Raw genomic sequence first — 27,988 nt, 5'->3', positions numbered from 1 at the left:
CTAAACTCTATTGTTCTTTCAATCACTTTTACCTGGAAATCCAACTTCAACCATACCTGCATGCACTCCCATACTAATATCTGGTTTTACCCTTAATTGCTTTCTCTTGAATTCTGTACTATCTAATTCTGTGTATTCCTAGAAACTAGTGTCTTCACCCTCTCTCTCACTACTTTTCCTTCTAGAACATTCTATCAAAATTACTAACAACCCTATCCTATAAATACTCGAAAATTTCTTATCTCAAGAGAGTCTCTCGTCTACCGCTATCACCACCATTCGTAAGTGCCTTTATCTACTCTGTTGTATTGTTGTTATCTTTGTTATTGTTACTATTGTTGTCTTATCTTGTTCTTTCTATTACTTTGTTCTTGTTGTATGTTTCACTTCTTGTGCCTTTTGTTACTGGTGTTTTCGTTTTGTTCTGGTTATTATAAATTGTTATTTGTTATTATTAGTGTTTTTTTGGTATTTAAATAATATCCACCAAAAGACACTAAAAGGGCATTGTAATTAATTAGTTTTACTGCGATAGCCACTAAATCCTGGGCTTTAGGTCTTAATGTATCGTTGGCATTGACATGAAAGAACCCTTTTTAACTGTAGCCCAGTTTCTAACCTCCCTCAGATTTTAATTTTTAGTGTCATGAATTTTAAAACAATGATAACAAAAAGCTCACTTTAATACCAATTCACATCCTTTAATTAAGTAATTTTTAAATTATTCGACTGTGCTTAAAAGAAACTATAGATAATGTATATTTTCAATTAATGAAAGAAAATGCTTTTGATTTTTCTCTTCGCACGATGTGTTATTTTTCCGACCGTTTGCCGCAGTCGAAGTCGAGTGCCTGCGTACTGTGGCTAATTCGCGGCCAGGCCGCGGCAAATAAACCGTAGCCAGCTGCGATTTAACGGCCAACTACGGCGGCTGCGGTGGCAACGAGGTGTAATGGCTTCGAGACAAAATGGCCGAAAGTATAGAGAGAGTGGTAGAGAAGGTATAACCTAAAAGCAACGGCGAATTGGTGCTATCGATTGGTGAGGCTCTGGCGTTTTGCACAGCGGCGTTTTCTCTCTGCCCGCGGCGCGCAGGTGACGCGTCGCGTCGCTCTCCGCCGCGCCGCCTCGACTCCTGTGATAAAACACGGACAACATGCCGTACAATGCAACGACAAAGTGTGATGACATTGAAACGATATTAAGGGATTATATGGGGCTTGGAAGGTTAAAAAAGAATGATTTCATTCAAACTTTTGTATAATTTCTATAACTGTAATATTTAATTGCCAAAGTTTGATCCAGGTAAATTCTCTTCAGTAGTTTTTGTTATCCTTACCAAAGAGGTACACTTCAGGTGGGTTCATTTCCTATTATAGGTAATTCAATAATGCATCCTAAAATAGAGCTGAATACTCATCAAATTTTCCGAGATGAACATAAAATACAATTTGTTTCACAATAGACGGAAAACAATAGCGAAGTTAATCAGTATGAATTATTATCTGGATCCTATTCTGAAGGTACTTTATTCCGACTTTTTGGTAAACATTTTCATGGGCGATATGTGGAGATCTTTTGTGCTGTGGGCCAACAATCAATAATATCGATTAGTTTCATTGATATCTACGAGGGTGGATTGATAAGTTTCCGGCCTAACCAAGAGATGACGCCACTAGGCCTACCTTGAGGTGACATTCTATAGTACCATCCTTGGATAGCTTGTAGCTATAGTTTCAGCCCGATCTCCTTGCTAGTGTAGGTTTGACAGCACGCTGAACAAGACGCCTCTGTGGTTTTCGTAAAAATGGAAAAGCAGGAAAATCGTGCTGTCATCAAATACTTTTATTTGAAGGGGTTAACGCCGAAGGAAATTAAAAAAGAGATGGACTCAACACTGGGGACATCCTCCCCGTCATATTCAACCGTTAAGCAGTGGGTTTCCGAGTTTAAAAAGGGTCGTGTGAGCACCTCTGATGGGCCTCGCTCAGGACGCCCCGTTGAGGTCACAACTCCAGATATGATCGAAAAAATTCATCAAATAGTGCTGGGAGACCGCAGATTGAAAGTGCGTGAGATAGCTGAGACCTGTAAGATGTCATATGAACGTGTGCAACATATTTTGCACCAACATTTGCATATGGAAAAGCTCTGTGCAAGATGGGTGCCGCGTTTGCTAACAGTCGACCAAAAATTGATTCGAAAAAACATTTCTACCGCAAATTTGTCATTGTATAAGCGTAATCCAAGCGAATTTTTGCGTCGATTCGTAACCGTTGACGAAACGTGGGTCCACCACTACACTCCTGAAACCAAAGAACAGTCTAAACAGTGGATTGGACCAGGGGAACCAACTCCAAAGAAGGCAAAAACAATTTTTTCGGCGAACAAGGTTATGGCTACTGTTTTTTGGGATGCAAGAGGTATTATATACATTGATTACCTTGCAAAGGGTAATACTATCACTGGTCAATACTACGCAGACTTATTGCAACGTTTGAGCCACGAGGTGAAAATTAAACGACCTCATCTGGCGAAGAAAAAAATCTTGTTTCATCACGATAACGCACCAGCGCACACGTCAATCGTTGCGACGGCTAAAATCAACGATCTAAAGTTTGAATTGATGCCGCACCCTCCTTACTCTCCAGACCTAGCCCCGAGTGACTATTTTCTGTTCCCTAATCTCAAAAAATGGCTTGGCGGTAAGAGATTTGCGGACAATGAAGAAGTAATCGAAGCTGTAAATGGTTATTTTGAGGAGCTTGACGAATCAGTCTATAGAGATGGCATTAATAGACTGGAACACCGCTATGAGAAATGTATCAGCCTTGGAGGAGATTATGTTGAGAAATAAAAAAAAAAAATTTTTAAAAACCTTGTTTTTCTTGGTCAGGCCGGAAACTTATCAATCCACCCTCGTATGTCGCCCATCCTACTTTCTTTGCTGCTAATATGTCTCTAACTACCCCTTCATGTCTGAAAAGGTGTCCTACCAACCTATCTCGCCTATTTCTTACTGACTTCCATAGTGACCTCTGTTTTCCTATTCTTTTTAATCCGTCGTTATTTCTAACCTCTATCCACGACATCCCTCATCATTTGAATGTCACACCACATTTCGAACGCTCCTAACATTTTTTATCCGCTGAGCCCCACCGTCCATGTATGTTTCTCACCCGCAAAAGATTAGCTGTCCTTTTGGTGTTCTTGTTTTCAAACATGTCTTTTAAAGACACTATATGCCTAATATGGAGAAAAAAGAATTGGAAAACGTAGTAACCTTCATAAAAGTACTGCAAATTAAATTTTTTGGAATTCAAAATTAGGATATTTCAAAAACCAATGACAATTTTGACCTTCCTCAGACAGCCTCACAAAGAACGTCGAAACTGATTTCTCTGACTTCCACGTTAACCTGAGTACTCGATTAATTGTAATAGATATCGATCGTAAACCCCTAATATACTCAATAGCGTTTATTTATTTCTTAAATTTTTAATAAATATTTCCTTTCTGTAAGGACAATTTCAAAAATACTGCCGATAGTTGATTTTGTCCGTCCCTCTCCCTTGGCCGGTTGTATTTTCTATTATATACATAATAACGATAACTCCTTATTTGTTATTTAGTTCCACAATGCATCGTTTTAGAGGATCTGTTGTATTCTATATGTTTTCTCTAAAACACGTAGACCTATACGTATTTACAGTCAACCCTGCTTGCCATCGCAATGCACCATTTGTATTTATAGTCGATAAAATCGGTAGCCCGCTCATTTCTCACCGTATTGTAAAACAAGATAGCAAACAGCGCCGAGGGCGTCGTCGGTCGACGTCGCGGTGCGCCATTAACAACGCTCTACGTTTTGTACTACGCTTCCTAGGACACATTACGGCGGAACTAACAAAAGCTCACTTTATACGTATCGATCCACTATAACTCACTCACTCACTCGTTTCCGTTTGAAAGCTGCATGTCCAAATGGCAAAAAAAGAATCCTTATTAATCCTTTTTTATACATATACATATGTCCAGTTGTATAACTACATAGTGTTTATAAATTAATTGTCTTTGGACTGCGTCACGGTTAAAAACAATGGATTAATTAACAAATTAATATTAACCGCTATTGAATTTCAAAGTGTTTCATATAATATTAATATACATAGAAGATCAGAGAGCATTGATGCGTAATGCCAAAGGTACCGGGTTTAATTCCCTGCGAGGATGTGACAACAGCAAAATTATCTTGAGACAAATTATAGTGGATAAAAATTAAAANAGCTCACTTTATACGTATCGATCCACTATAACTCACTCACTCACTCGTTTCCGTTTGAAAGCTGCATGTCCAAATGGCAAAAAAAGAATCCTTATTAATCCTTTTTTATACATATACATATGTCCAGTTGTATAACTACATAGTGTTTATAAATTAATTGTCTTTGGACTGCGTCACGGTTAAAAACAATGGATTAATTAACAAATTAATATTAACCGCTATTGAATTTCAAAGTGTTTCATATAATATTAATATACATAGAAGATCAGAGAGCATTGATGCGTAATGCCAAAGGTACCGGGTTTAATTCCCTGCGAGGATGTGACAACAGCAAAATTATCTTGAGACAAATTATAGTGGATAAAAATTAAAAATTAAAACATAAAATCAATGGATTATATTTAATCGATGTTGAACATGTGTTATACTGAGATTGATGAGCAAAAATACTCTTGGCCTTCCACATGTAGTAATAAAACCAAGCACACGTATTGTCAAAAAAAAGAATAACATTTAGGTTAAATGGCCGGACTATTTATTAGTCTTGTCTTGATCTTGCGTTGGTTCGTCACTAATTAAGCATCCAAAGAAGTTTTGAAGACGGGACAAAACGTATCATTAATCATATAATCATTTTTTTATCATTATTTGTCCTTTCAGGAGTACGGTTGAAACGATATTTTTTTGTAAACGCAAGTTTTGCTAAACAACGAAAATGAATTAAAGGTTTTTATCTTGAAACTCTTGTCCTACTTCATGAAAAACTGTTGGAAACTCATGAAAAAATTGTAACGTTTGGATGACAGTTGCCACGTAAATTATTTTTATTGCCTTTGTACTAGTTCTGAAACTAAAACTGGCAAGTTCCAAACTTTCTAGTGCTACGAAAAAATATATTTCGTTAAACAACCACAATGTTGTGGTATTTCGGTTATATGTAACCAGCAGCAAATTTTGTTGTAATCTATTGCAATTTTTAGGCATACTAAATACTTTAATTTGATCAATACAGCTATCCCCCCATTCGTCGACTAGGAACGTTCCGGTAAATTCGAATGACGTAAATTTAAACATAAAATGTTATTTAATTAATACCTCCATCATATATCAAATATCAAGCACTATTGAGATAACGCCTACCTTCAAAACTGTTCAGCTCTCTTTAGTACTAAATTTATAATTTTTTGATGTATATATATATATATATATGTAATGAATTGTATTCAAATGATACAATAAAAAATGTTGGCTAATATATATACCAGAGGTTGACAAGTAATTTTCGGTGGGGTCCAGATCTTTTTGAAAATTTTTATCGAGTTCCTTTCTTCAAAAAATGATAAGGGTAGCGCTAAAAGCTCAAAAATGCTTTGTCATCTACAGAAAAATATTTCTTAAATAATTTATTTGAGTAATTTACTTTAAAAAAATTTTTGGCCGTCCAGTTTTTGACTTCGCGCGGTCCGGATCGTACAGGCGTTAAGTAAATTAAATCAAGTACGTATGGAAACTGTCAGAAAGCTGATGATATGGTTCTGAATTGCCTCCAATATGCGACTAGTGGAGCTAAAATTGGCAGAGTACATTGTCGCCGTTAAATAGTACTAAATCGCAACATTTTCCAAATAAAACGATCCAATTCCGAGGGAAATGCTTTCGTCGGGAGCTATTCCGTTTTGATTCAGCCGGTAGGCGTATCCAATTGCCGGCTCAGCAGAAGAATATCGATGACGAGGCTTAACGTCGCGGGAAAACTTTACTTTTCCATTTTATTGACGCGCGCGGCCGCCTTTCCCTTGTCTGCCGGAAAAGTAGGCAACGTGGAGCGTAATAGGGGTGAAACCACTCTGACCGTAATCAAATCCCTAACTTAGCAACGACGAGCGACGGGGGTGGTGGCTGCCGCGCCGCCGACGGTGGTGGCGGCGGCGGTGTATGGCACGGCGGCACAGCAACGAGTCAGTTGGCGTCGCCAGCGTTCGCTATGTGGGAGGAAGAGGAGGTGTACAATCCTGGGGGAGGATGAACGGCGTAGAGGAAGGGGGGTTTGAGGACGAGGGCGAATAGCGCTACATTCATTCAAGGGGGAGCCGCGCATAAAAAGCGGCGTCCGTGGAACAAATTCAACTTCTCCTGTTCGACAAACCGAGCTATTGTTTGCGATCGGCTCTTAGGCCATTAAATAAAATTAACTTGACCGTTTCAATAAATTGTTGCTTCTTACTATTGACGTCTTTATGTAACTTCAACACATAATAATAAAAGACTCTTGTTGTTTCGATTTCAATACAATTTAGAAGATTGTTGTGCGAAATCTAAACAGTCAGCAGATCCTGTAAGGATCTTAAATGGTAATCTTAGTGTTAGAAGACCTTCAAATAAATTGATACCCTGCTTAGATTATAGTCTACAGAGTTGAGACATTGTAAATTTGATCTGCTACTGTTTAATATTCACCAGGAATATGTAGTTTACATCCGATTATTCGATACCAACTTAATCTAAATTTATCTACATACAAGAACGTTTCGGTAATGTTGTAGTATCCTTTGTTTAATCTGAAACCTCACCTTCAGTTCGTTCCGTATCATGATCTAGGGGGTGACCATTATATGTTACGACTATTCTTGCCTAAGGTTTAACAACTAATCAATTAGATTTCATGTATGATTTCAAAATATAATTACATCAAAATACCGGTTCTTGGAAACAATATAAATCAGCCTCATTTTGGTATCTATTTTAGGTTATGTCTTTGTGATTTGTGTGTTGAAAGCAGGCAGCTATTTTTTCAAATGTAAGAAATCGCAATAACCGAACAACTGTTAAGCCACTACTATATAACTTATGTTTTTGTGTAAAAAAAGTTGAGATTAAAAAGGAATTTATCTGGCAACGCTAATTTTTACTGCTTGTTTTTAAATATATTCTTATTTTAATTGCAGATACGGGGCAGGTTACGACCTGGCGGCCAGGAGGAAAAACGCGACCCGAGAATCGACTGCAACCCTTAAGGCCTGGCTCAACGAGCACAAAAAGAACCCGTACCCTACCAAGGGCGAAAAGATCATGCTGGCCATCATTACCAAAATGACCCTGACGCAAGTTTCCACGTGGTTCGCGAACGCGAGGAGAAGATTGAAAAAGGAAAACAAAATGACGTGGGAACCGAAGAATAAAACGGATGACGATGACGACACCATGGTATCGGATAACGAGGACAAAGACAAGGATGATGACGAAAAACGAAACGAAACAGGTAGTTAAAGAATACATTGTGATTTATGATTAGCCTTTGCATTTTATACAGGAAACTTAATATTATGTGTAACGAAACATTTAAAAAGTAAGGAATACTTAATGTCGAGGATATTAAAAAATTCTTCAAACGCAATTCATGGAATGCAGTGACGATTTGCTCATTATTAATTGTACAGATTTGCATGTCCGTAGAACCCATGTGAGAGTTAGAGAGCGGAATTGGTTCATACATGACCATTTCCTAATTAAAACCAAAAGTCGACATGTAACTTCTCCGCGGAATGACTCGTTATCCCAGTAAATTCTAATTTCGACTTTTCGCCGATGAAACCAAACGTAGTCCAACTTAATCTATCATACATTCTCCGTTTGATTGCGGATGTTAATCTCTACCAAGATTAGACAAAACATCGTCAGGCAGAAATCGAAACGCACAATTGCCTTGGACCTTGACTAACTAAGTCCTTATATCTGACTTGAGGAAGTCAATCTTGAACTATAACATGTATAGGTACATACTTAAAGGCAATTCGGGAGTAAAATTTCTTTAACAGGTACATGAACCATATTTGTATCAAATTAAAGGTTTGGGCACTTTATACGACTATTAAGTCTGGTCACACGTCTTACAAGTACATACATACACATATTTTCTTGCATAATGCGCTAAAATTGCCATTTTTGTTAGAATCATGTTTGAATATATTAAAAATTGCACCATATTTGTCTTGTAATAAACTTTACGTATCTAGTTTTCGTTACACCCATAATTGTAAACATAATTCCAGAGTATTTTTATGCAATGATTATTGTCCTGAAAAGTCGTTTAGCTTTAGTACATCACTTATAATGCAAATTGAAAAACTGGAATTTTTATTACAGTCTTTTTTCGAAATCTTTTAAGATCATGTCAAGTGATTTCGAAACAGCATCAGGAAAAAGGAAAAGCATTTTACTTCTCGCTCGTATTTTATATAGCCCCGAGATTCACATTATCCGCGAAAAAATCTTAAATGGTTTCCGATTCGAGAGCCTTTCATTTAAAATTCTTATCAAACGTCTTTTCGGACTCGCGAAGTTTAAAATACATTTGAATTCGGGGATTAAGGGTCCCGTTTACGCCTGCTGCTAAACAGGAGCACCCCAAGTGTTGCGCAAATTAAGTCCCCCGTTTCATTTAATCGGATCAGCAGTTAATGCTTATAGACCCAAAACGAAGATATCATTTACTCTCCCCTAAGTCTAATGGCTGCGAAATCACTTAGGGCGCACTTTCCTTTTTCAATTACACCCCGTCTCAAAAAAATTACGGCCGCGCTGTAAAAAGAATGAAGACTTTTTCCATTCTTCTTAAACTTCAAAAAGAAAAATAAAAAAAGGAACATTTGTAGTAAAACGTTCGGAATCTGTGACTCTTATATCTAAATGGGAATTCAATAAAATCTTGTTGGGGTAAATTAAAAACTTTTCTTATTTTTTTTGAATATGGTCAGCAATTACTGGATGTTTAATAAATTGCAAATATTTTGTCTTACCATTATAATTTAACCCATAGATTATAATATTGATATTGTTATGTTGAGTTTTATCTGCAAATTACTATGCCCAAGTAAAACAGTTTCCTAGATGCAAAATTGAAATATTAGAAGATGATAGTTGTGCGTGGTTGACTGTTCATTTAAATTCCCATTTGTCCCTTGTTTGTCTTTAAAGGAAGTAGGCACCAAATCAGGTTATCTACCTTGTTTCAGACATTCATGGTCACATAAAGTCCGAACGAAACGGCAAGGATTTAGAAGACGACGACCTCACAGATGAAGAAAGGAAAGACGACATTCTGGGTAATTCGATGCACCACATGCTAGGTAACAGTTACGGTATGAAGCCCGAAATGAAACCTTCCGATTGTGGCGTCCCATTGCCACCGTCCAAACCAAAGATTTGGTCCTTAGCCGATACAGCAGCGTGCAAAACACCGCCGCCTCCACCGCTAGCTCAACAGCCTTGGTCTAACAGCAGCAACGGATTCGCGTTGCCGAGTTCGGCGAGGTACGGTGGAAGTTCGGGCGGAGGGTTCCTTCCGAACCATTGTCAGCAGGGGTTTCCCGACGTACAGACGGATACGCCACCCCAGACACCCCCTAACATGAAGCTGCCGAGTGTCGCGGGCAACTTATTGCCGGGACAGAGTCCCTGTTTAAGTGGCAACGCCGGGAATAATGGATATTCGCACCCGGGATTCTTGGGGGGATTCGGACGACTGCAGTCACCCCAAAGACCGCCACACACGCAAAACAATCAAGTGGCCAACCCTAGCTCAGAAAACGCTGCCTTCAAACCTTTCTATAAAAGGTAAGATTAAATCTGTGAACGCTCACTGAATATTGCTTAGACGGAAGGGGCCATTCAATCCGAAAATAATGCATTAGATTACTTAGTTGTTCATAAAAGGAATCATTCATTCATGTAACTTGGAATAAAATAAAATCAAAATGAGTAGTGGAATGGTACAAAACATTTTCTTTAATATAGAGAATTAACGGTTCGATGATTATCTGTAATAATTATGCAAGAAAGATGGTGTCAGAAATATATAAGTGAAATTCTCATTATTTGCCCAATCACTGACATCAAGAGTACCTACAGAAACGCGTAAAATGAAATCTGGTAGAATTATAGGTTTAATGAAAATTACGTTTTAAAAATTAAAGAAGAAACATTGCAGTATAATATTATGGACTTCTAACCCGCTGAGTCGGTAGACATAGCTTTTTGATCGGAAAATTTGTGTGCATCCGCCCCCTTTTTTGTTGAGAGAAATTTGCTGCGCCCCCCCCCCCTCTTAAATTTTATAGTAACCAAATTTTATAAATATCCAATGGCAAAACTCGAGGGCCTTTCTTGTCAATATCCGTTTGATTTCTTTTTGTTTGTTTGCATTCGAAAAAGATATTTTGGTAATAACTGCGCACCCCTCTTTCCCTAGGGAGACGCGTTCCACAAGTTGGAAATCAGTCTAGTAAATATAACTTCTTGTGCTTTTTGCAGTTGGTCATCATCTATAAATTTTAAATATCTTTCTGGTATCAAATCACCCTGCTTTTGCAAAAATGTGAGCACTTTTCGATACTCAATAATCATTTTTTAAAGGTATGAATTATTTACTCGTAATAAGCATTTGGAAATCATGTGCAAGGAAGAGGTAGCCGACTTATTTCTAGATCCTCTTAAGTGGTATCAATCAACAATTCAATGCATAAACTAAAAATATCTCATATTCGGTATTCTTAGTCACTGCAGAAATAAGTACTTATATCAACTTTACCAGCGAATAATGTATTATCGTGTTTTACTAATTTAATATAGTAATAAATCTAATCATAAACATGAAAATGTGTTTATAAACAAAAGCTGAAAAAAACCGCAAACATTGATAATTAATTTATTAAAATCAATTAACTTCCTTCCATGAAAGCGGAAACAATCGATTGGATTTTAATTCTGATGGTGTGATTAGAAATGTAATTCCTTTCAGCCCTTTTGCTTTTTCAATAATTCTGTAGAAATTGTTTTTAGTTAAGCAGTGTTCCTTGCCGAGTAGCTAGCTGGTTGAAAAAACAAAACACGTTCGCGTTAGCAGCTTTTTTAAAATGCTAAGTTGCGATGCCTGGTATATGTATTTCGAGTTTATTTTAAATTTAAAGATCGCCAAGATTGATTTATACCTGACAGGTAGAATCTCATTAAATAAGAAAATTTAATGTATCTTGTGTATCCTTCAAAATTACCTCCTTGGAAAGTAACGTAAAGATCACATTTACTGCATGAACTAGATGGTGCACATGCATGGGTTTTCAATGAAAATGGTGACTTAAAAATTACCTCTGCTAGTTAAATAAACTGTAAACAATAAACAAAATGAAGAAACAGTGGTTACTTTCTTGATGCGACCCATTCTAACGCAACTGTAATGTTTCTAGACGGGTTTGTTGCAATTGCATAATCATCGCCAAATAAAAGGGAAAAAAAGTCATTTTGATGTAAATTTCTCCTTATTCGAGATGGACTACCTGAGGTTATAGCAGAAGTAGTGCTTATAGAACATCTTTTTCTATTTCCTGGCTGGAGAAATTTCTTGCTTTAGATTCTAACATGCTTAATAACAATTTAATAGAAATTCTCCAATATTGATGTTGTAAAATCGACAAAATTAATGTTTTTTATTGAAATTATATAAAAAAAATTAAAATTGAGCATGCTCGAGTTAGTCACAATTGAGTCTTGTACGTTTATGTTGGAGGAAAATTTTTCAATTTTGGTCAACTTTAAACCCTACCGGAAAAACTAGCCATGGAATCAAAAAACGTCCCATTGAAACACCATACAGGGACAACCCATCTATTCACTCTACTGAAATAATTTTAGATCTCCCATCTCGAAGGACAAATTTACATTAACGAATTTTCTTCTTTGACCAACTTTGAGGTCGCTCTAAATGCGTGACCGGACGCGCTGATACGACGTTTTGTTTTTCGTGCCCCTATATCCTTAATAACGAGCCGCCACTGTAACGTGCAATGTGTTATATGTTAAAACCTGCTTGTTTTGAAAGATGCTGTAATATTTGCAGCACTTTTATATTTTAATTCGTGAACGCTAATTAATCAAAAACGCCAAGGATAAGAATAAAAAATTCTGTCATATAGGCCACCTAAGGTTTTTCGTTAAGAAACCGATGTAGCTGATTTATATCGATCAGTCCAATCCTTTAGACTAAACTTATAAGATTAATGACTATATTTAATGTTGCCTGTGTAATTAGCATTCAACTTAATTGGTTCTCTATCATATCTGCTTTCGGCAATATTATTTTTTCGTATGAATCGTCAAAACGCCTTTCTATATTAAAGTAGTAGTAGTAAAGCGCAGATGATAATTAAGTTTTCTGTAACTGTATTAGTTGTTGTTGACGATGTGTATCCAACTTGTCGTCGAACGGTGCGCACGCAATTTCCGTCCCCTGCTCTCAGCAGTCCGAAAAAGTAAAATATTTATTATAAAGAAAAAATGAAACCGTTTGCTTTTGTCAATGTTACTTTCCGATGATTGAAGACCAAACTCAAAATAAATTTTCGGTTTCTGTACAACCAGAATCACTGTATTCGCATTTTCTTTTCTTTGCAGTTCCCAAAGTATGAACGGAGGGTTCGTGTCACCAGTGTGAGCCGCGCCCTGCTGGACGGTTCGCTAGGTGAGTCTTTATATGTAAACTATTATAAAAAAACACTGTAAATGTATTTACGTAAGTACGTACATTTAGCAGACAGAGAACGAGACAAGAGAGTATAAAGAACCGAGTGCAAGTGTAAATACGTGTGTATGTACATGAGTGTGTTCTCGTATACAGAGTCGTCCACATCTCTCAGGTGCTCTGAATGAGGTATGCACGCTATCGCCACCTCCGTGACATTGACAAATGACACAAGATTCTGATCAGTGAATGGCCTGGTCGAGTGCGAACGAGTTGCACTCTTTCTCTGCTCTGTTCCTTCTCAACTTTGTAGTGTCCTTCTTCTTTGCTTGGTCGTCTTGCAAAGACAAAGTCTTGATTTGAACTGTTTGTCTTTGTATAGAAACTTGACACCATTTCGCACATTCAAATTATTATATTTACTTTCATTAATAGTCCTGACACAGGATTTACTGACTCCAAGTGTTATTTATTGAGTGATTTTTTTGTGTAAAACCCAACTTAACCCAAGCAGAATATTTTCAAAATTCTAACTCGATGTAGTGGTACATGATTCTAAATCAATTTGTTTTCTAATGGGGCTTTATTTTATTCAATCTTCTACTCAAGGCATCTTTAACCTAATCCTACATAGTCTACTCAACAATTTCGGATTATGTATTTTTCGTTTATGATGAAGGCAGGGTAAACAGTGGTATTTAATATTTTGGTTGTGCAGAAACGCTAGAAAAAAACGATCCTTTAACCGCGTCGCGTAATCGCGAAAGATAGATAGTTTTTCCTTGTTTTTCCGCTGACCCAAATGACTAATCATTTTCAACGGCTGCTTCTGAAGACGGCGGTTTAAAAATCCAAAAGAAACATTGTACTGAATTATTATAATTATAACAATTCGCAAATTATTAAACTATGCGATTTTAATGAGGTACTTTTATGCTTTCACAGAAAACAGGAGGATTTTCTGTATCTAGGATTTACTGAGCCTCATAGACTGTTTAATTAATTCTCATTTCCTTTGTTTTCCTTTCTAATCGCTTCACAGAAAAGGAAAACTTATCTTGTTTTTATTTGTTCATTACGCGTATCCGTGTGCTTCGATGTGATACACAAAAGCGATAAATCGCAGGTAATTTAGTATTATCTATTACTTAAAAGTGTCAACTAGAAGTGTAATAATAACAATATGTTCCCTAGATAAACCTAGATTTACACCTAACACGCATAGAATTCTAACTGAGAACTAGACGGAATCTTTACAATAATTATTAACGATTTTAAAATTTAACAGCAGTAAGCTATGTAGTTTTTTTCGCTATTAATTGATCGCGCCCTGTATATGTGTAACAGTTCCAAATTAAAGTGATCGGTCCGCGGGACGAACCGGCTCTTTTTTATACCTGTCGCCTCTGAGTGAGAATCCTTTGTTTTAAATCAATATCCCGTGGGCCTGCCATTAAAATCATCCACTTTTACCTGAACTGTTGGTGTCCGATAGTGCCGTAATTAAGAAGACCAACGTCGTAACTTGTTAGTGTCCGTCGTTGGTCGCTCGTATCCCGAGAGTAGGTTAGATTAAAATCCGATACTGTAAACTGAATGTGGTCCTGAGTACCTACCCATTCATTTATGTAAAGGTGTTCGTTCAGCTGGACTCCATAAACATAGGCAAGCATCAAGAAAGCTTACAGCCCAAGACCCCGTCCGATAACTCGATACTGTTTAATTAACCTGTTGATCTTTAACTTGATCCTCGTAAACTCAAAAAATAATACAAGTTGCCAGAAAGAACAAGTCCGAAACAGTATCTAGGTACAAAAAAGGCAACCATCACACACGGACGGACGGACGGATGTACAGAACATTGGAGCGTGCTATTTGAAACTAGATCGTGTAAATATATTCTTATTATAATGTACTAAATTAAGTACAGTAAAATTTGAGGTGACAACTCAGAAACAAGATGCTATGTATTAGCAATTTATATTTTTATATAGAAAGCGAATTGAAAAATATCTTGAAGGAGTTGTGGCGAATACAAAAACTAAAACGTACAATTTTGGATATATATTTTTGTATATTAATTTTTCATATTTTTGTACATGTGTAAATATTGTAAACCTTTCGCTTCTTATCTTGTGCATGCCTTTGTTTCTTTTCAAACTAAATTCTATTGTTTCGCTATCGCTATCTTTACCTAGAATTTCATCGTCTTCGATACCTATTTAACAACCCTTATTAATAGCTGGCTTTCCCTCGCTTACTTTTTCTTCGAATTCTATTCTATTCAATCTCAACTAGTCTGTACATGTTCGGTTAATACTTTTCCTTCTAGAATGTTCTCCCTCTATTTACTAACAATCCTGTTGTATAAATACCCTTCAAATTTCCTACTTATTAACCAGTGTCCAGTAACCAGTCTACCTCTTGATAATTCGTGTTTTAAATTGTTATTATTTGTTGTTGTTCTTATGTTGTTTTTGAGTGTTGTTCAGTCTTATTAAACTTTTGTATATATTCTTCATTTGTGTTGTGTTACGTTCCTTTTGGTACAAAAATTATTAGTGCTTTTATTAAAGGCGCTAAAGAGTCCATTAATTTCCAGGTGAAGGAATTAGACAAAGTACTTTAAAATATATTTTCATAATATGCCCTCTTCATCGCAGTATTGGGCATCAGAGTGTCACACCGATCCTCATGATCTCTGCCCCTTCAGGTATTCAGGGACTTGTCTTAGTCTGGTTTTTTTTTTAAAAACCCCCCCCCCCCCATTATGGTTGAACCTATAGTCCGGCTCCCTAAATCTTCGAAACTCGCAAGCCAATTCACCCACTCTAGTTTGTAAGTCAAGAGTGATTAAGATATAATTTTTATGTTTTGTGATCATAACTCATGAACTACGTTTCCGGGGTTTCCTTAGTTGTAAGGAACAAATAGGGGCATGCTAAGGAAAAACAGTCATGATCACGGTCAAATTTAGTCGAAATGAGAGGGAGAGGTGCAGTCTTTGTGGGAGAAGTTGCGATAAAATTAAAATTTGTATGTAATAACTGTGAATGTTTGATGATTTTTACGCTCTTATGGAAGTGAAGCAAAACGCTGGATATAAAAATATTTTATTACCCGGCAATTGTGTTGTTGTCTTTCTCAACATCATCATCATCATAAGGTCGTCAGTCCTAAGTCTGTTTGGACACGCACCTCCACTCTTTCCTATCCTAAGCTAATCTTCCATTTCCTTAAAACTAGAACAGCCCTTAACTATTTGTGGACAGTAATCTAATCTAGGTCTAACTCTAATCCTTTTAACTCCAGTTTCTGCTTCTAATATGTCTCTGATTAGCCCTTCATGCTTAAAAGGTGTCCTACCAACCTATCTCGTTCATAGTCCACACTCTTTCTTAATACCTTTTCATTTCTAACCTTCTTTATCCACGGTATCCTCATCATCATTCGCCTGTATCACCACATTTCAAACGATTCTAACAATCTTTAGATATATTAGGTGTTAAAAAATCGACCAACAATTCCATAAGATTTTTATAATTAATTTCAAATGGAGGCATAAGGGATGGACCTTTAGACGGTTATAAGTTGAATCAGGAACAACTGAATGAATGGGGTAGAAAATGGGGATATGTGTCGGGCGAATGGTGGCGATAAGATGTAATGTAATGATGAGAAGGGAGATAAGCTCTAAGAAATATTGATGATAAGTCGAGATATGTGGAATGCATGAAATCAATGGCGCTTTAATTTTTTGGCATTTCAATAATTAACACTTTTTATACATACTTGTGCATAACAATTGTAATTTTTATATGTTTTTGTACAGGTCGTGACCGACGGCAGGGACAAACTAGACAAACCTGACAAGAGAAAATGGGCAAAGTGCAAAGTTTAGTAAAAGGATGTCAGGACGTGAGTGAGTTAACGACTTGCAGTGAAACTGGTGGTTGCAATCCAATGTAAATTTCGTGTACATGCATTTATTTATATCTGTGATAAAGAACAGGAGTTTGTCCAAAAAAAATGGTGTTTTAGCTCGGCGGCAGTGGGACTATTTTTTGTTTTTTTTTCTTCTTTTTGTTGGTCGTATACGGAAGTGGTGAAAACGCGACCGGATTTACTTTTTTTTTTAAACTTTAATATACATAAAGTGCAACATTTAGCGGTCAATTGCATCACTTTCTTTATTGTTATTTAATTAAAAGTTGAATTTTAAACTGTTGTGTATCAAGGATTTTTAACATCGCAACTAACATAATTTGTTGGGTCTCAGCCCGAGATTGTATATTATTAACTATTGTTTGTAAATAGATCAGTGTGTATAGGAATATTATATGAATTACAATTATCATTGTCTTGATTAAATCTTTAAAGGAACCAGGCTTTGTTTTATTTCTACATGTCCTCCACCCTGTGACAGAGACGGATCGAGGTAAAATCCGGGGAAGAATAAATTAAATTAAAACTTCAAAAACAAAAAATGTGTTTTAAAAAAGAAATTAATTCCTATAAGGTGTTTTTGAAGGACAGTTATTGGAGTATTTTAAAACAGCTAATCATATGCATTGTATGTTTGTATGTACATTCATTATAAACTGTAAATGTTTTTAATTTTTGATAATTTGCAATTTATGATTAGAGCTTTAAAGTGTGATGGATGCCACAAAATTATATTCCTAAGTAATTAGATGATCTTTTGTACCTTTATAACACAAGGAAAAACCAGTTTTTTTAACAACATGAATAGGTACCATAATATTTTAAACCTATCGCTAAGAGGCCGCTCACATGGGAGTAGCGAGAGATTTTTTCCAGGAGGCAAATTTTCAATAGCTGTAAAATTATATAGATTTAGGAGGGGGGGGGGGGCAATGAGCGTGCCGTGAGGTGGTGTCCCCATTGCCCCTAGCCTTCTACACTCATGACCGCTCATAAAGTACGTTAGCAAAAAAGGGGAAAGAAGGGATCTAATAAGGGAATGTTGCGTTCGCAGTACATCAACATTTTTCTTGGCAGCTTTTAAAATTATTTATTTTCTCGAAGGACCACCAAAAAATTATTAATAGGGGATGGGCTCGCTTTTGCGACATAATACTTGTTAGTAGGAGAGATCGCTGAATCAGGGACTTAGCATGACGAAGGGTTGAAGGAGGGATCCAAAAAAGTGAAATTCTGAGTGACGTATTTTGTAGATAACTCCTGATAAATCATATCGAACCTATTTGAAGATAAATTGATGATACGCATTGCATGAGAACCGTTCAAAAAGTAACTAGGTACATTGGGGCCATTTTAGAAGGTACCTGCTACTTAATTCCACAATTATTGCGTAATCTGCTTGTGAATTACTTATTATAACATAATGCAATCAAAATTCAGTTAATAATGTTACCAACATCCATTAAAATCACCCTTTGAAGGATTCACAATCGGTACATTTTTTTATTGGAACCATGATGGAAGTGGGCATTCCGTGAATTCTCTTTTTCTTGTTTGAGCTCGTTAACAGAAAATTATCCGATGTAAACTGAAGGTAGTTATTATTTGAAATACATGCCTACTTATGATAATAGGTATTTGGTCGAATAATGAAAACTCGGCTACATGCTCAATATCTCCACAAGTTTGTTGTTTTATTAAGCTTACTTACTACCAGCATGTCACAAGGAAAGGTAGGTATATACATAATTTTTAATAGTATATGGAGTAGCTAACAACCAATATTTGATAAATAAAATGCTTGCATTATTCATTAATAACGAATGATGGTTCTACTTAACTACCACACATGCCCCATTACATGCATGTGCATGTACCATCAATTGTAATGACATGTGAGAACCTTTGTGAGCATAAACCAGTATATTTCTTGTAATAAGTATCTCTCACTTTAAATTAATAATATCCCGCATTTTTTCTAATAATATGCCTATCAATTTGCCTTTAAATACCTACACATTAACGTTTTATGCTTATTATATACGAATCAACTAACCTCAACTTTTGTAACATTAAACAGTTAGGATCATAAAATTGTTATGCAGGTTATATTACAATGTTCATAACAATACGATTAAAATAAAGCTTATTAACTGATATTCCTTCTTACCAATTTGGCGATGATTTCAATATTCTCACGAGCAAGCATCCATCACACCGAACTCACCGATTACTATAAGGATTTACTACGCATCAACTACCGAGCACGAGAGTCGCAAATGACCGGCGCAGATTGAAGACTTTCACTATTAACTCTTATGCGAAACGCGGAGTGGCGCTGCTGAAAAATAGTTATGGCGGAAACTTTAAACAGAAAAAAGAATATAAAACATTTGTATACATTCAATTACAATATTTAAGTAGTTTAAAATAATTTACTGGCTGATTTTTGACTACAAATTTAGTCATACAGGTTCTGACTAGAACTTACACATATTTATAATAATATACAGAAAAAGGTTCCGTTGAAATACGTTCTCTACTTTTAAACTTGATCTAAAATAATCAGAAGTTGTATCAGAAGTTTATTTTCGTACCTATCACTTTATTGCCCTGTAAGATATTACAATTTAAAACCTACTTCCTCTGTGCTGAAGGGAGTCAGGCAAACTAAAAAAAGTATAAATGCCCAGTAAACGTAAAAAAAGATCAAAACTATTTGCGATTTTCTTCTGTTTCAAATTTTGTTCCGCATAGAAAAGTTGTTGAATTTTAAGGGACCACATGATTCTGGGCTGAATCGAAGCCGTGTGATACCTAGCTTTGTTTTTTTTTTTTTAATACAAATCCCTTTTGTTTATTAAGGAAACTAATTTAACGAAAAAAATACGTCCAAATGTGGTTTAAAATATTTTCTTAGTATCTGGATCTTACTGTGGTCTCATATAAATGTTGTTGGTATCTAAAGTTTAAACTTTTACTCCAAAGATCAAAGGCGAATCTCTATACGGACTTTCTCAACTACTGAAGGCGAAGGGCAATATTTTGAATTTGTAAAATTAAAAAGTAATGTAAAATTTTAAAAATTTCAATAATAAAGTTGACAACCGTGAGATCAATCAACAAGTTCATATAGTTTTAATGTGTTTGGTTCTATCTTCTTAAACTTTGTGACTCGGCAGAGCCTTTCCTAGCCCCCCCCCCGCCCTTACCTATCTACGCCTATGCAGTTACTGAAAGCATGAGAGGTTTCCCCATTGCCTGTTTTCGGTGTATTTTCTCGCAGGCTTCGTCCTCAACTTACTAATAAACTGTCATTATTTACAGTGCACTGTGTTGTATCCTGTACAGATTTTTGTTAAAGTGAAAATTAGTTTTATTAATCAGGGAGGCACCAACCCCAATTAATGTTACCAAAAGACCCCCAAATTCACGGTCCTATCCTGTCAAAGGTCGCACAATCGAGTTGTTTAAAAATTATCTTTAATTCTTTTCGCTTATTGTCTATTTTGAAACAAACTATTTTATAGTCATTTAGTAAAATTGCATGCTAAACGTGAAATTATAAAACAGTGCCCTCTTTGCAAAGTGTGAGGAGACTTTGTCACTATAGCGACGCCGCATTAAAAATTCGGGAAAGATAACGTGTTTCCTTGGAAGACATATATTTTCAGCTCATCCTTATTTCTGGCAGGAAAACTTGTCATATGTAGTTGTGAATTCGAATATTATGATAATCCGTTTTGGTGCGGTCTAGGCCTTCGAAAAGGTGGTGGTGTAGGAGGCAGTGGTTCCGCACGATGCGTTTCTTCAACGATCGTGAGGGTGTGACGAAAACTGAAATGGAGTGCTGACACGAGCCTGTCATATTTTACAGGGAAAAGTTAATCTGGATTTTACTTTCATTCTTCTCATGTCGCACGCTAGTCTTATCCGTGTTTTATGGGTTCCAGCCATTGTCCCGCATTATATTTCGCCCAAGACAGTTTCCCGAAAATTTATTTACGCGACCCACCAACTTATGCTGCAATTGGAACGTATGATTAAATTTTTGCCCACTTCCTGAATTTGTGATTTATTGCGTGATCGATCAATGTTTAAATTAGTGTAATTTGCAAACAGTCTATATGTTGCAAATTAAAGAGGAAACAAAGATAATGTTCACTAATTAATTTATTGACTAGATATATATATGTTTTCGCTCATTTAGTTCATTATCTAAAAACGCGATTTAGAGAACGTACTCATACGACGTAACCCGTTTCAGAGGGGGAGGTTCAAAAATTCCTCGCATGTTCTGAGGGAGCTTGGGGCTTAGGTTACCGTCATGTAGTCTATATCCTGCAGGGAAACTTCGCGCCTTTTCGACCTATACTCAAAATTTTCTGTTTGCAAAAAATGACTTAAAACTATATTTAGGAATTATCATGTGAAATCTAGAGGGAGATCCTGGTAAATACTACGGGTGGTCTTCGAAGAGGAGATGGGGGGGGGGGTTAAAATTTTAAATAAATAGGTACCGCAGTATGTTTACATTCCATAATAATGGGCAAAGTCCATAACATATGTCGAATTTATACCTATATAAAGTTGTAGACACTGTTGATAAAGCTGGGGCAATTTTATGTTCAAAAAGGGCAATTTTATGTTTGGAAACTACAATCTTTTAACCTATCACACTTTAATGGACCATCCCGCAGATTATTTAATGTTTCGGGGATAATTAAGGTGTTAAAAAGAATGCATTAATCATTGAAATTTTGTGTTAATTTTTGCGTTTGTATTTGCGTTTTATAAATATCTATAAAGTTTGCAGATTTTGTTTAGGTATAATAAAATCAGATCAAGATTTTTGACAGAATTCTTTGATTTCAAAAATGAAAATCAATGGTCTCGTGATCCGTAGCAGCAGATAACCAGAAAAATTTTTATCCACTTTTAAAGGGGCTTCCTTCAGAATTTCTCACTTGGATAATTTTTTCCTTAAAAAATATTCACGACAATCGCGTTCAAATTTCGCAAATGATGATGATAATTACAGTGTTATCTACGATTAAATTGGTGGATGCTGGCCGTGCGAGCGACCGCAATAAAAAGCAGCGGTTGTGTTTCAAATTCTTTGCCGACAAAAATTCACAATCATCATAAGGTCGTCAGTCCTAAGACTGGTTGGATACGCACCTCCACTTGTTCCTATACTAAGCTAATCTTTGCATTTCCCTAAAACTAGAACAGTAATTTAATCTAGGTCTACCTCTACTTAACTCCTGTTTCTGCTTCTAAAATGTCTCTGACTAGACCTTCATTCCTAAGAAGGTATCCTGCCAACCTATCACGCCTACTTCTTATTGACTTCTATAAAGATCTCTGTTCTCTTATTTTTTTAATACCTCTTCATTTGTAATCTTCTCTTTCCACGGTATCCTCATGCCTGAAACACCACATTTCGAACGCTTCTAATCTTTTCTTTTCCGCCGCGCCCACCGTCCATGTTCCGCACCCGTACAGCGCCGCGATCCAAACATACACCTTTAACAATCTTTTTCAAATTTATAAATTGACGAATCGCGAGCTTAGAAGTGACTTCTTTTTTCTTAAAGGCCACTCGACCCTGAGGTATCCTCTCCACTACTCCGTCCTGAAAGATTATTTGTATCTTATTTTTCCGTGTTACACAGGTATTTTATATTAGCCTCTTGTTTGATTTATTTGTCAGTTGGTAATAGATAGTTAGTTGACCAGTGGCAATTAAAGAATATTTGAAAAAGTGGTATCATAGGGGTAGAACGGTGTGGTTGGGAATAGCAATAATAACAATAGCATACTGTGGCGCGTCACGGGGCGTCCACCCCCCATTAAAAGGAACACTTGCCGAGTTATTTATGGGCTTTTGGAATTGACTACCTTATTGTTCGAGCAGCCGCTGCCACGGCCTCTGTCACACTTATCTACAAATGTATCTAGTGTTTATCTTGTAAATTTACTGTTAAGGACATTAAGTAGGCTTTTTTGCCGGATGCTACTCCATAAAAATTCCCATAACTTAACTTTAAATATGCAAGCGGACAGAACTATTTCGTGACCGGTGACCCTTGTCATAAAATTATCCACAACCGTTATTATATTCATGCAAACTGATTGTATGAAATGCCATAACTACCTGTTTTTCGATTGTAGTATTGGAAAGTTTGTTTCTGGTGGAGATAGTTTGGAACAAATCTGTCCAACCTTTTTAACTTTTTAACAGTTGGGCGAAATTGACGTTTTAAAAATCACCTACTGGCCACTGATTACTATTGATGCCTGAATTGACGGCAAAATAAATATAGGGTTGTTCGGAAAGTCATTTCGTTTTTTTTTGTGGAAATGAAAGACAGTTTTCGTATAATAAACAAATACTTTATTAAATTATACATTGACCGTTCTGGTCCAACACCTTTTGCCATCTTTCTGGTAGTAGCATAATTCCACGCTCATAAAATTTTTGGTCTTTGCTGGCAAAAAACTGATCGAGGAGGTTTTTGACCTCCTCATTTGAGGTGAAGGTTTTACCGTCTAAAAAATTTTGGAGTGACCGGAACAAATAATAATCCGATGGTGCCAGGTCTGGAGAATATGGTGGGTGTAGCATTGTATCCCATTCAAGCTGTAAAAGCTTTTGGCGAGTGACCAAACTTGTGTGAGGTCTCGCGTTGTCTTGGTGAAACACTACACCTTTCCTGTTGATTAGTTCTGACCTTTTCTGTTGAAGTGCATCATTCAGTTTGTCCAGCTGATGACAGTAGACTTCCGAATTAATCGTTGTGTTATCCGGTAAAAGCTAAAAAAAAACGATTCCTTTAAAATCCCACCAAACAGACAGCATCACCTTTTTTTGGTGAATATCGGCTTTGGAAATGGTTTGAGCCGGTTCATCTTTTTTGCTCCATGACCTCTTGCGTTTGACGTTGTTGTATACAACCCATTTTTCGTCCCCAGTGATGATGCGCTTCAAAAACGGATCATTTTCGTGACGTTTGAGAAGCGAATCGCAGACGTCAATGCGGCGACACAGATTTCTCTCTGTGAGAACATGGGGAACCCATACATCGAGCTTCGAGGATAATCCCAGGCCTTTCAAGTGGTCATAAACTGTTGAATTTGATAAATTTAACCTCAATCCGATCTCACGTGTTGTTATTCGCCGGTTCACATCAACTAATGCCTTTATCGCGTCTTTATCAGCTTCAACCGGCCTTCCCGAACGTGGTGCATCTTCGACATCAAAATTGCCGGATCGAAATTTAGCGAACCAGTTCTGGCACTGGCGTACTGTCAACACACCTTCTCCATACACATCAGTCAATTTCTTTCTGGCTTGAACAGCATTTTTACCCTTTCTGTAGTAAAACAGTAAGATATGTCGAAAATGCTGCTTATCGCTCTCCATATTTAAAAGGGCACCAACCAAAAACTACTGCGTAGAATTAATTGGAATTTTTCACACACAAGCCTTGCTATATGAGCTCTCAAAGCATATAAAAATTAAACGGCTTAAATGTGAAGTTGGGTGCAAAAGAATACAATTAAATGCTCTGTCGGGAAAAAACGAAATGACTTTCCGAACAACCCTATAGCATCTACTGTCATGTTTTATGTAATAAAAATCTAAATCTAAGTAATTAGTACTTTCCATGTGATTTCTGGGATTGATTTTGTTTTAATGAATAATTTTTCTGTAAATTCAAATATGTAGTACGTTACTTAGAGATGCGGAGTATTTATATTTAAAAACTTTTCAGAAACATATGTTTATCCAAAACTACTTAATAATTGAAAGACTAGGTCAGTCACAATTTTCAGAAATAATCCAAATTCTTCTGAAGATGTTTATAACTAATGATTTTTTTTCTGCAAAAAGGTTTTTTAGTATAGAATGGTTTTGCACTTCACTGAGTTCCAACTCACTATTGACAGGATAACTGATTAGTTCGGTCAAGCTTATCGTGAAAAGATGAAGATAAATTTGTACATTTTGTTTTGTACTTTATTAGTCCTGGAATTTGCTCTTAAACGACTGTAATCTAATTTTAGTTTCGTAATGCTTTACACCCTTACAGATTATGATGGCAATATAAAGTTTCTCTTTCAAACTGGCGAGAATTTTGAAACTGGTTCACGCAGATCATTTTCAATTCGTTCCCGGGGCTCGGGTTCTAGCAGCTTTGATTTACATGTTAAACTGAATTACCTTCACATGTCGAAATGGGATTTTTACTAATTTGCAATTTCTAGCTAGGTAATTAACGTGTCTTTTTGCATGTAGGTAAATCAAATACTTGAGTGATTAAATACAATTCGGTAACAATAATTCTTTTACAAATCTTTCTCCTAATAGAGTACATATACGAAAACTAACGTGTTTGCAATTGTTTTTAATCTTAACAATAGTATGATGTTATTACTATCGACTACTACTATTTTCTGCACCACTAGTTCAAGCGATAACGCACTTGGTATCCTATTAAAAAATGATTTCAGTGGTAATACGTACAGTTTTCAATAAAACTTTTATTTTAGTACAGTACCGTACTTTTCTGAGATGTTGTGAGATAAGACGTATTTCTTTCTTGTTAATTTCAAGTAAATTAATGTCATTTATTCGAAATGGGTACGTGTTAGAGAGCGAGTCCTGTGTCAGTTGATGTCGTTTTAGTCGCCATCTACCTGGCGAGTGTGTGGGTCGCAGTACCAACCCAGACTCATTAATTTTACCGGCTCTTGTCTGCACAATTAAAATATGTAATCGTTTTCAGACGATTTATTTCATTGACTAACCATAATAGACTGTTTATGTTACCGATACCTGATTGCCGATGTGATGTGTACACTGTAGCAGTTTAGTAGGCAAACTATCATTTTTCACATTCTGCTGTTCCTGCTTACCTTTGTATGTATGTATGTATTTTTGTGCATTAATACAAGGCCTTTACCTATATCAACATCCATTAAAATCTACAGAAGCTTTTCCTTAAAATCAGCGGCATCAATTTCAAGAAAACATCGCCATAATATAGACTATATTAGCTGTAAATCATCTAGAGATGTGCAAAATGGTTTTCAAAATGCAAATTTTTTGATTTGTTATTTCAAATGCAAAATACAAAATAGATTTCCCTTTTACATTTTAAGTGCTAAATGCAAAATACGTATTTTCAAAATACTTTTTTCAAATAAATACTTTTTTGTAATACCTGTTTNCACACACAAGCCTTGCTATATGAGCTCTCAAAGCATATAAAAATTATACGGCTTAAATGTGAAGTTGGGTGCAAAAGAATACAATTAAATGCTCTGTCGGGAAAAAACGAAATGACTTTCCGAACAACCCTATAGCATCTACTGTCATGTTTTATGTAATAAAAATCTAAATCTAAGTAATTAGTACTTTCCATGTGATTTCTGGGATTGATTTTGTTTTAATGAATAATTTTTCTGTAAATTCAAATATGTAGTACGTTACTTAGAGATGCGGAGTATTTATATTTAAAAACTTTTCAGAAACATATGTTTATCCAAAACTACTTAATAATTGAAAGACTAGGTCAGTCACAATTTTCAGAAATAATCCAAATTCTTCTGAAGATGTTTATAACTAATGATTTTTTTTCTGCAAAAAGGTTTTTTAGTATAGAATGGTTTTGCACTTCACTGAGTTCCAACTCACTATTGACAGGATAACTGATTAGTTCGGTCAAGCTTATCGTGAAAAGATGAAGATAAATTTGTACATTTTGTTTTGTACTTTATTAGTCCTGGAATTTGCTCTTAAACGACTGTAATCTAATTTTAGTTTCGTAATGCTTTACACCCTTACAGATTATGATGGCAATATAAAGTTTCTCTTTCAAACTGGCGAGAATTTTGAAACTGGTTCACGCAGATCATTTTCAATTCGTTCCCGGGGCTCGGGTTCTAGCAGCTTTGATTTACATGTTAAACTGAATTACCTTCACATGTCGAAATGGGATTTTTACTAATTTGCAATTTCTAGCTAGGTAATTAACGTGTCTTTTTGCATGTAGGTAAATCAAATACTTGAGTGATTAAATACAATTCGGTAACAATAATTCTTTTACAAATCTTTCTCCTAATAGAGTACATATACGAAAACTAACGTGTTTGCAATTGTTTTTAATCTTAACAATAGTATGATGTTATTACTATCGACTACTACTATTTTCTGCACCACTAGTTCAAGCGATAACGCACTTGGTATCCTATTAAAAAATGATTTCAGTGGTAATACGTACAGTTTTCAATAAAACTTTTATTTTAGTACAGTACCGTACTTTTCTGAGATGTTGTGAGATAAGACGTATTTCTTTCTTGTTAATTTCAAGTAAATTAATGTCATTTATTCGAAATGGGTACGTGTTAGAGAGCGAGTCCTGTGTCAGTTGATGTCGTTTTAGTCGCCATCTACCTGGCGAGTGTGTGGGTCGCAGTACCAACCCAGACTCATTAATTTTACCGGCTCTTGTCTGCACAATTAAAATATGTAATCGTTTTCAGACGATTTATTTCATTGACTAACCATAATAGACTGTTTATGTTACCGATACCTGATTGCCGATGTGATGTGTACACTGTAGCAGTTTAGTAGGCAAACTATCATTTTTCACATTCTGCTGTTCCTGCTTACCTTTGTATGTATGTATGTATTTTTGTGCATTAATACAAGGCCTTTACCTATATCAACATCCATTAAAATCTACAGAAGCTTTTCCTTAAAATCAGCGGCATCAATTTCAAGAAAACATCGCCATAATATAGACTATATTAGCTGTAAATCATCTAGAGATGTGCAAAATGGTTTTCAAAATGCAAATTTTTTGATTTGTTATTTCAAATGCAAAATACAAAATAGATTTCCCTTTTACATTTTAAGTGCTAAATGCAAAATACGTATTTTCAAAATACTTTTTTCAAATAAATACTTTTTTGTAATACCTGTTGAATTTTCTACATTTACTTAAGTATAAAATATTTTTTAAGAAAACCTTGCAGGCATTTGCTCATTTTTTAAATATTCGAGTTTTTANTACTTAAGTATAGAATATTTTTTAAGAAAACCTTGCAGGCATTTGCTCATTTTTTAAATATTCGAGTTTTTATAGAGTCTAGAATCTAGACTAAGACACTGATGTCAAAATAGATTGCTTAGCGTGAAAGATCAGAGCCAAAATAAGGTTGCAAATAATTTT

General features: G+C 35.8%; 1 protein-coding gene and 1 long non-coding RNA gene across 2 annotated transcripts in view; one reads left to right on the top strand and one right to left on the bottom strand.

Moving 5' to 3' along the window:
• The window catches only part of LOC108737346 (homeobox protein araucan), an 82,674-nt gene extending 65,511 nt beyond the window's left edge, over positions 1 to 17,163 (top strand). Inside the window, exons 5-8 of the mRNA XM_025980474.1 lie at positions 7,231 to 7,544; positions 9,298 to 9,898; positions 12,731 to 12,797; positions 16,630 to 17,163. Of these exons, the coding sequence (XP_025836259.1) occupies positions 7,231 to 7,544; positions 9,298 to 9,898; positions 12,731 to 12,770 (955 nt within the window). The 3' untranslated portion in view covers positions 12,771 to 12,797; positions 16,630 to 17,163. The remainder of the gene's footprint in view (positions 1 to 7,230; positions 7,545 to 9,297; positions 9,899 to 12,730; positions 12,798 to 16,629) is intronic.
• The window catches only part of LOC112906410, a 133,689-nt gene that overhangs the window by 83,835 nt on the left and 21,866 nt on the right, over positions 1 to 27,988 (bottom strand). The window lies entirely within an intron of this gene.

This window comes from Agrilus planipennis, unplaced genomic scaffold (genome assembly GCF_000699045.2).
Source record: "Agrilus planipennis isolate EAB-ADULT unplaced genomic scaffold, Apla_2.0 scaffold132, whole genome shotgun sequence".
In the NCBI taxonomy this organism is placed as follows: domain Eukaryota; kingdom Metazoa; phylum Arthropoda; class Insecta; order Coleoptera; family Buprestidae; genus Agrilus; species Agrilus planipennis.
This window is presented reverse-complemented; position numbering and strand designations above follow the sequence as displayed.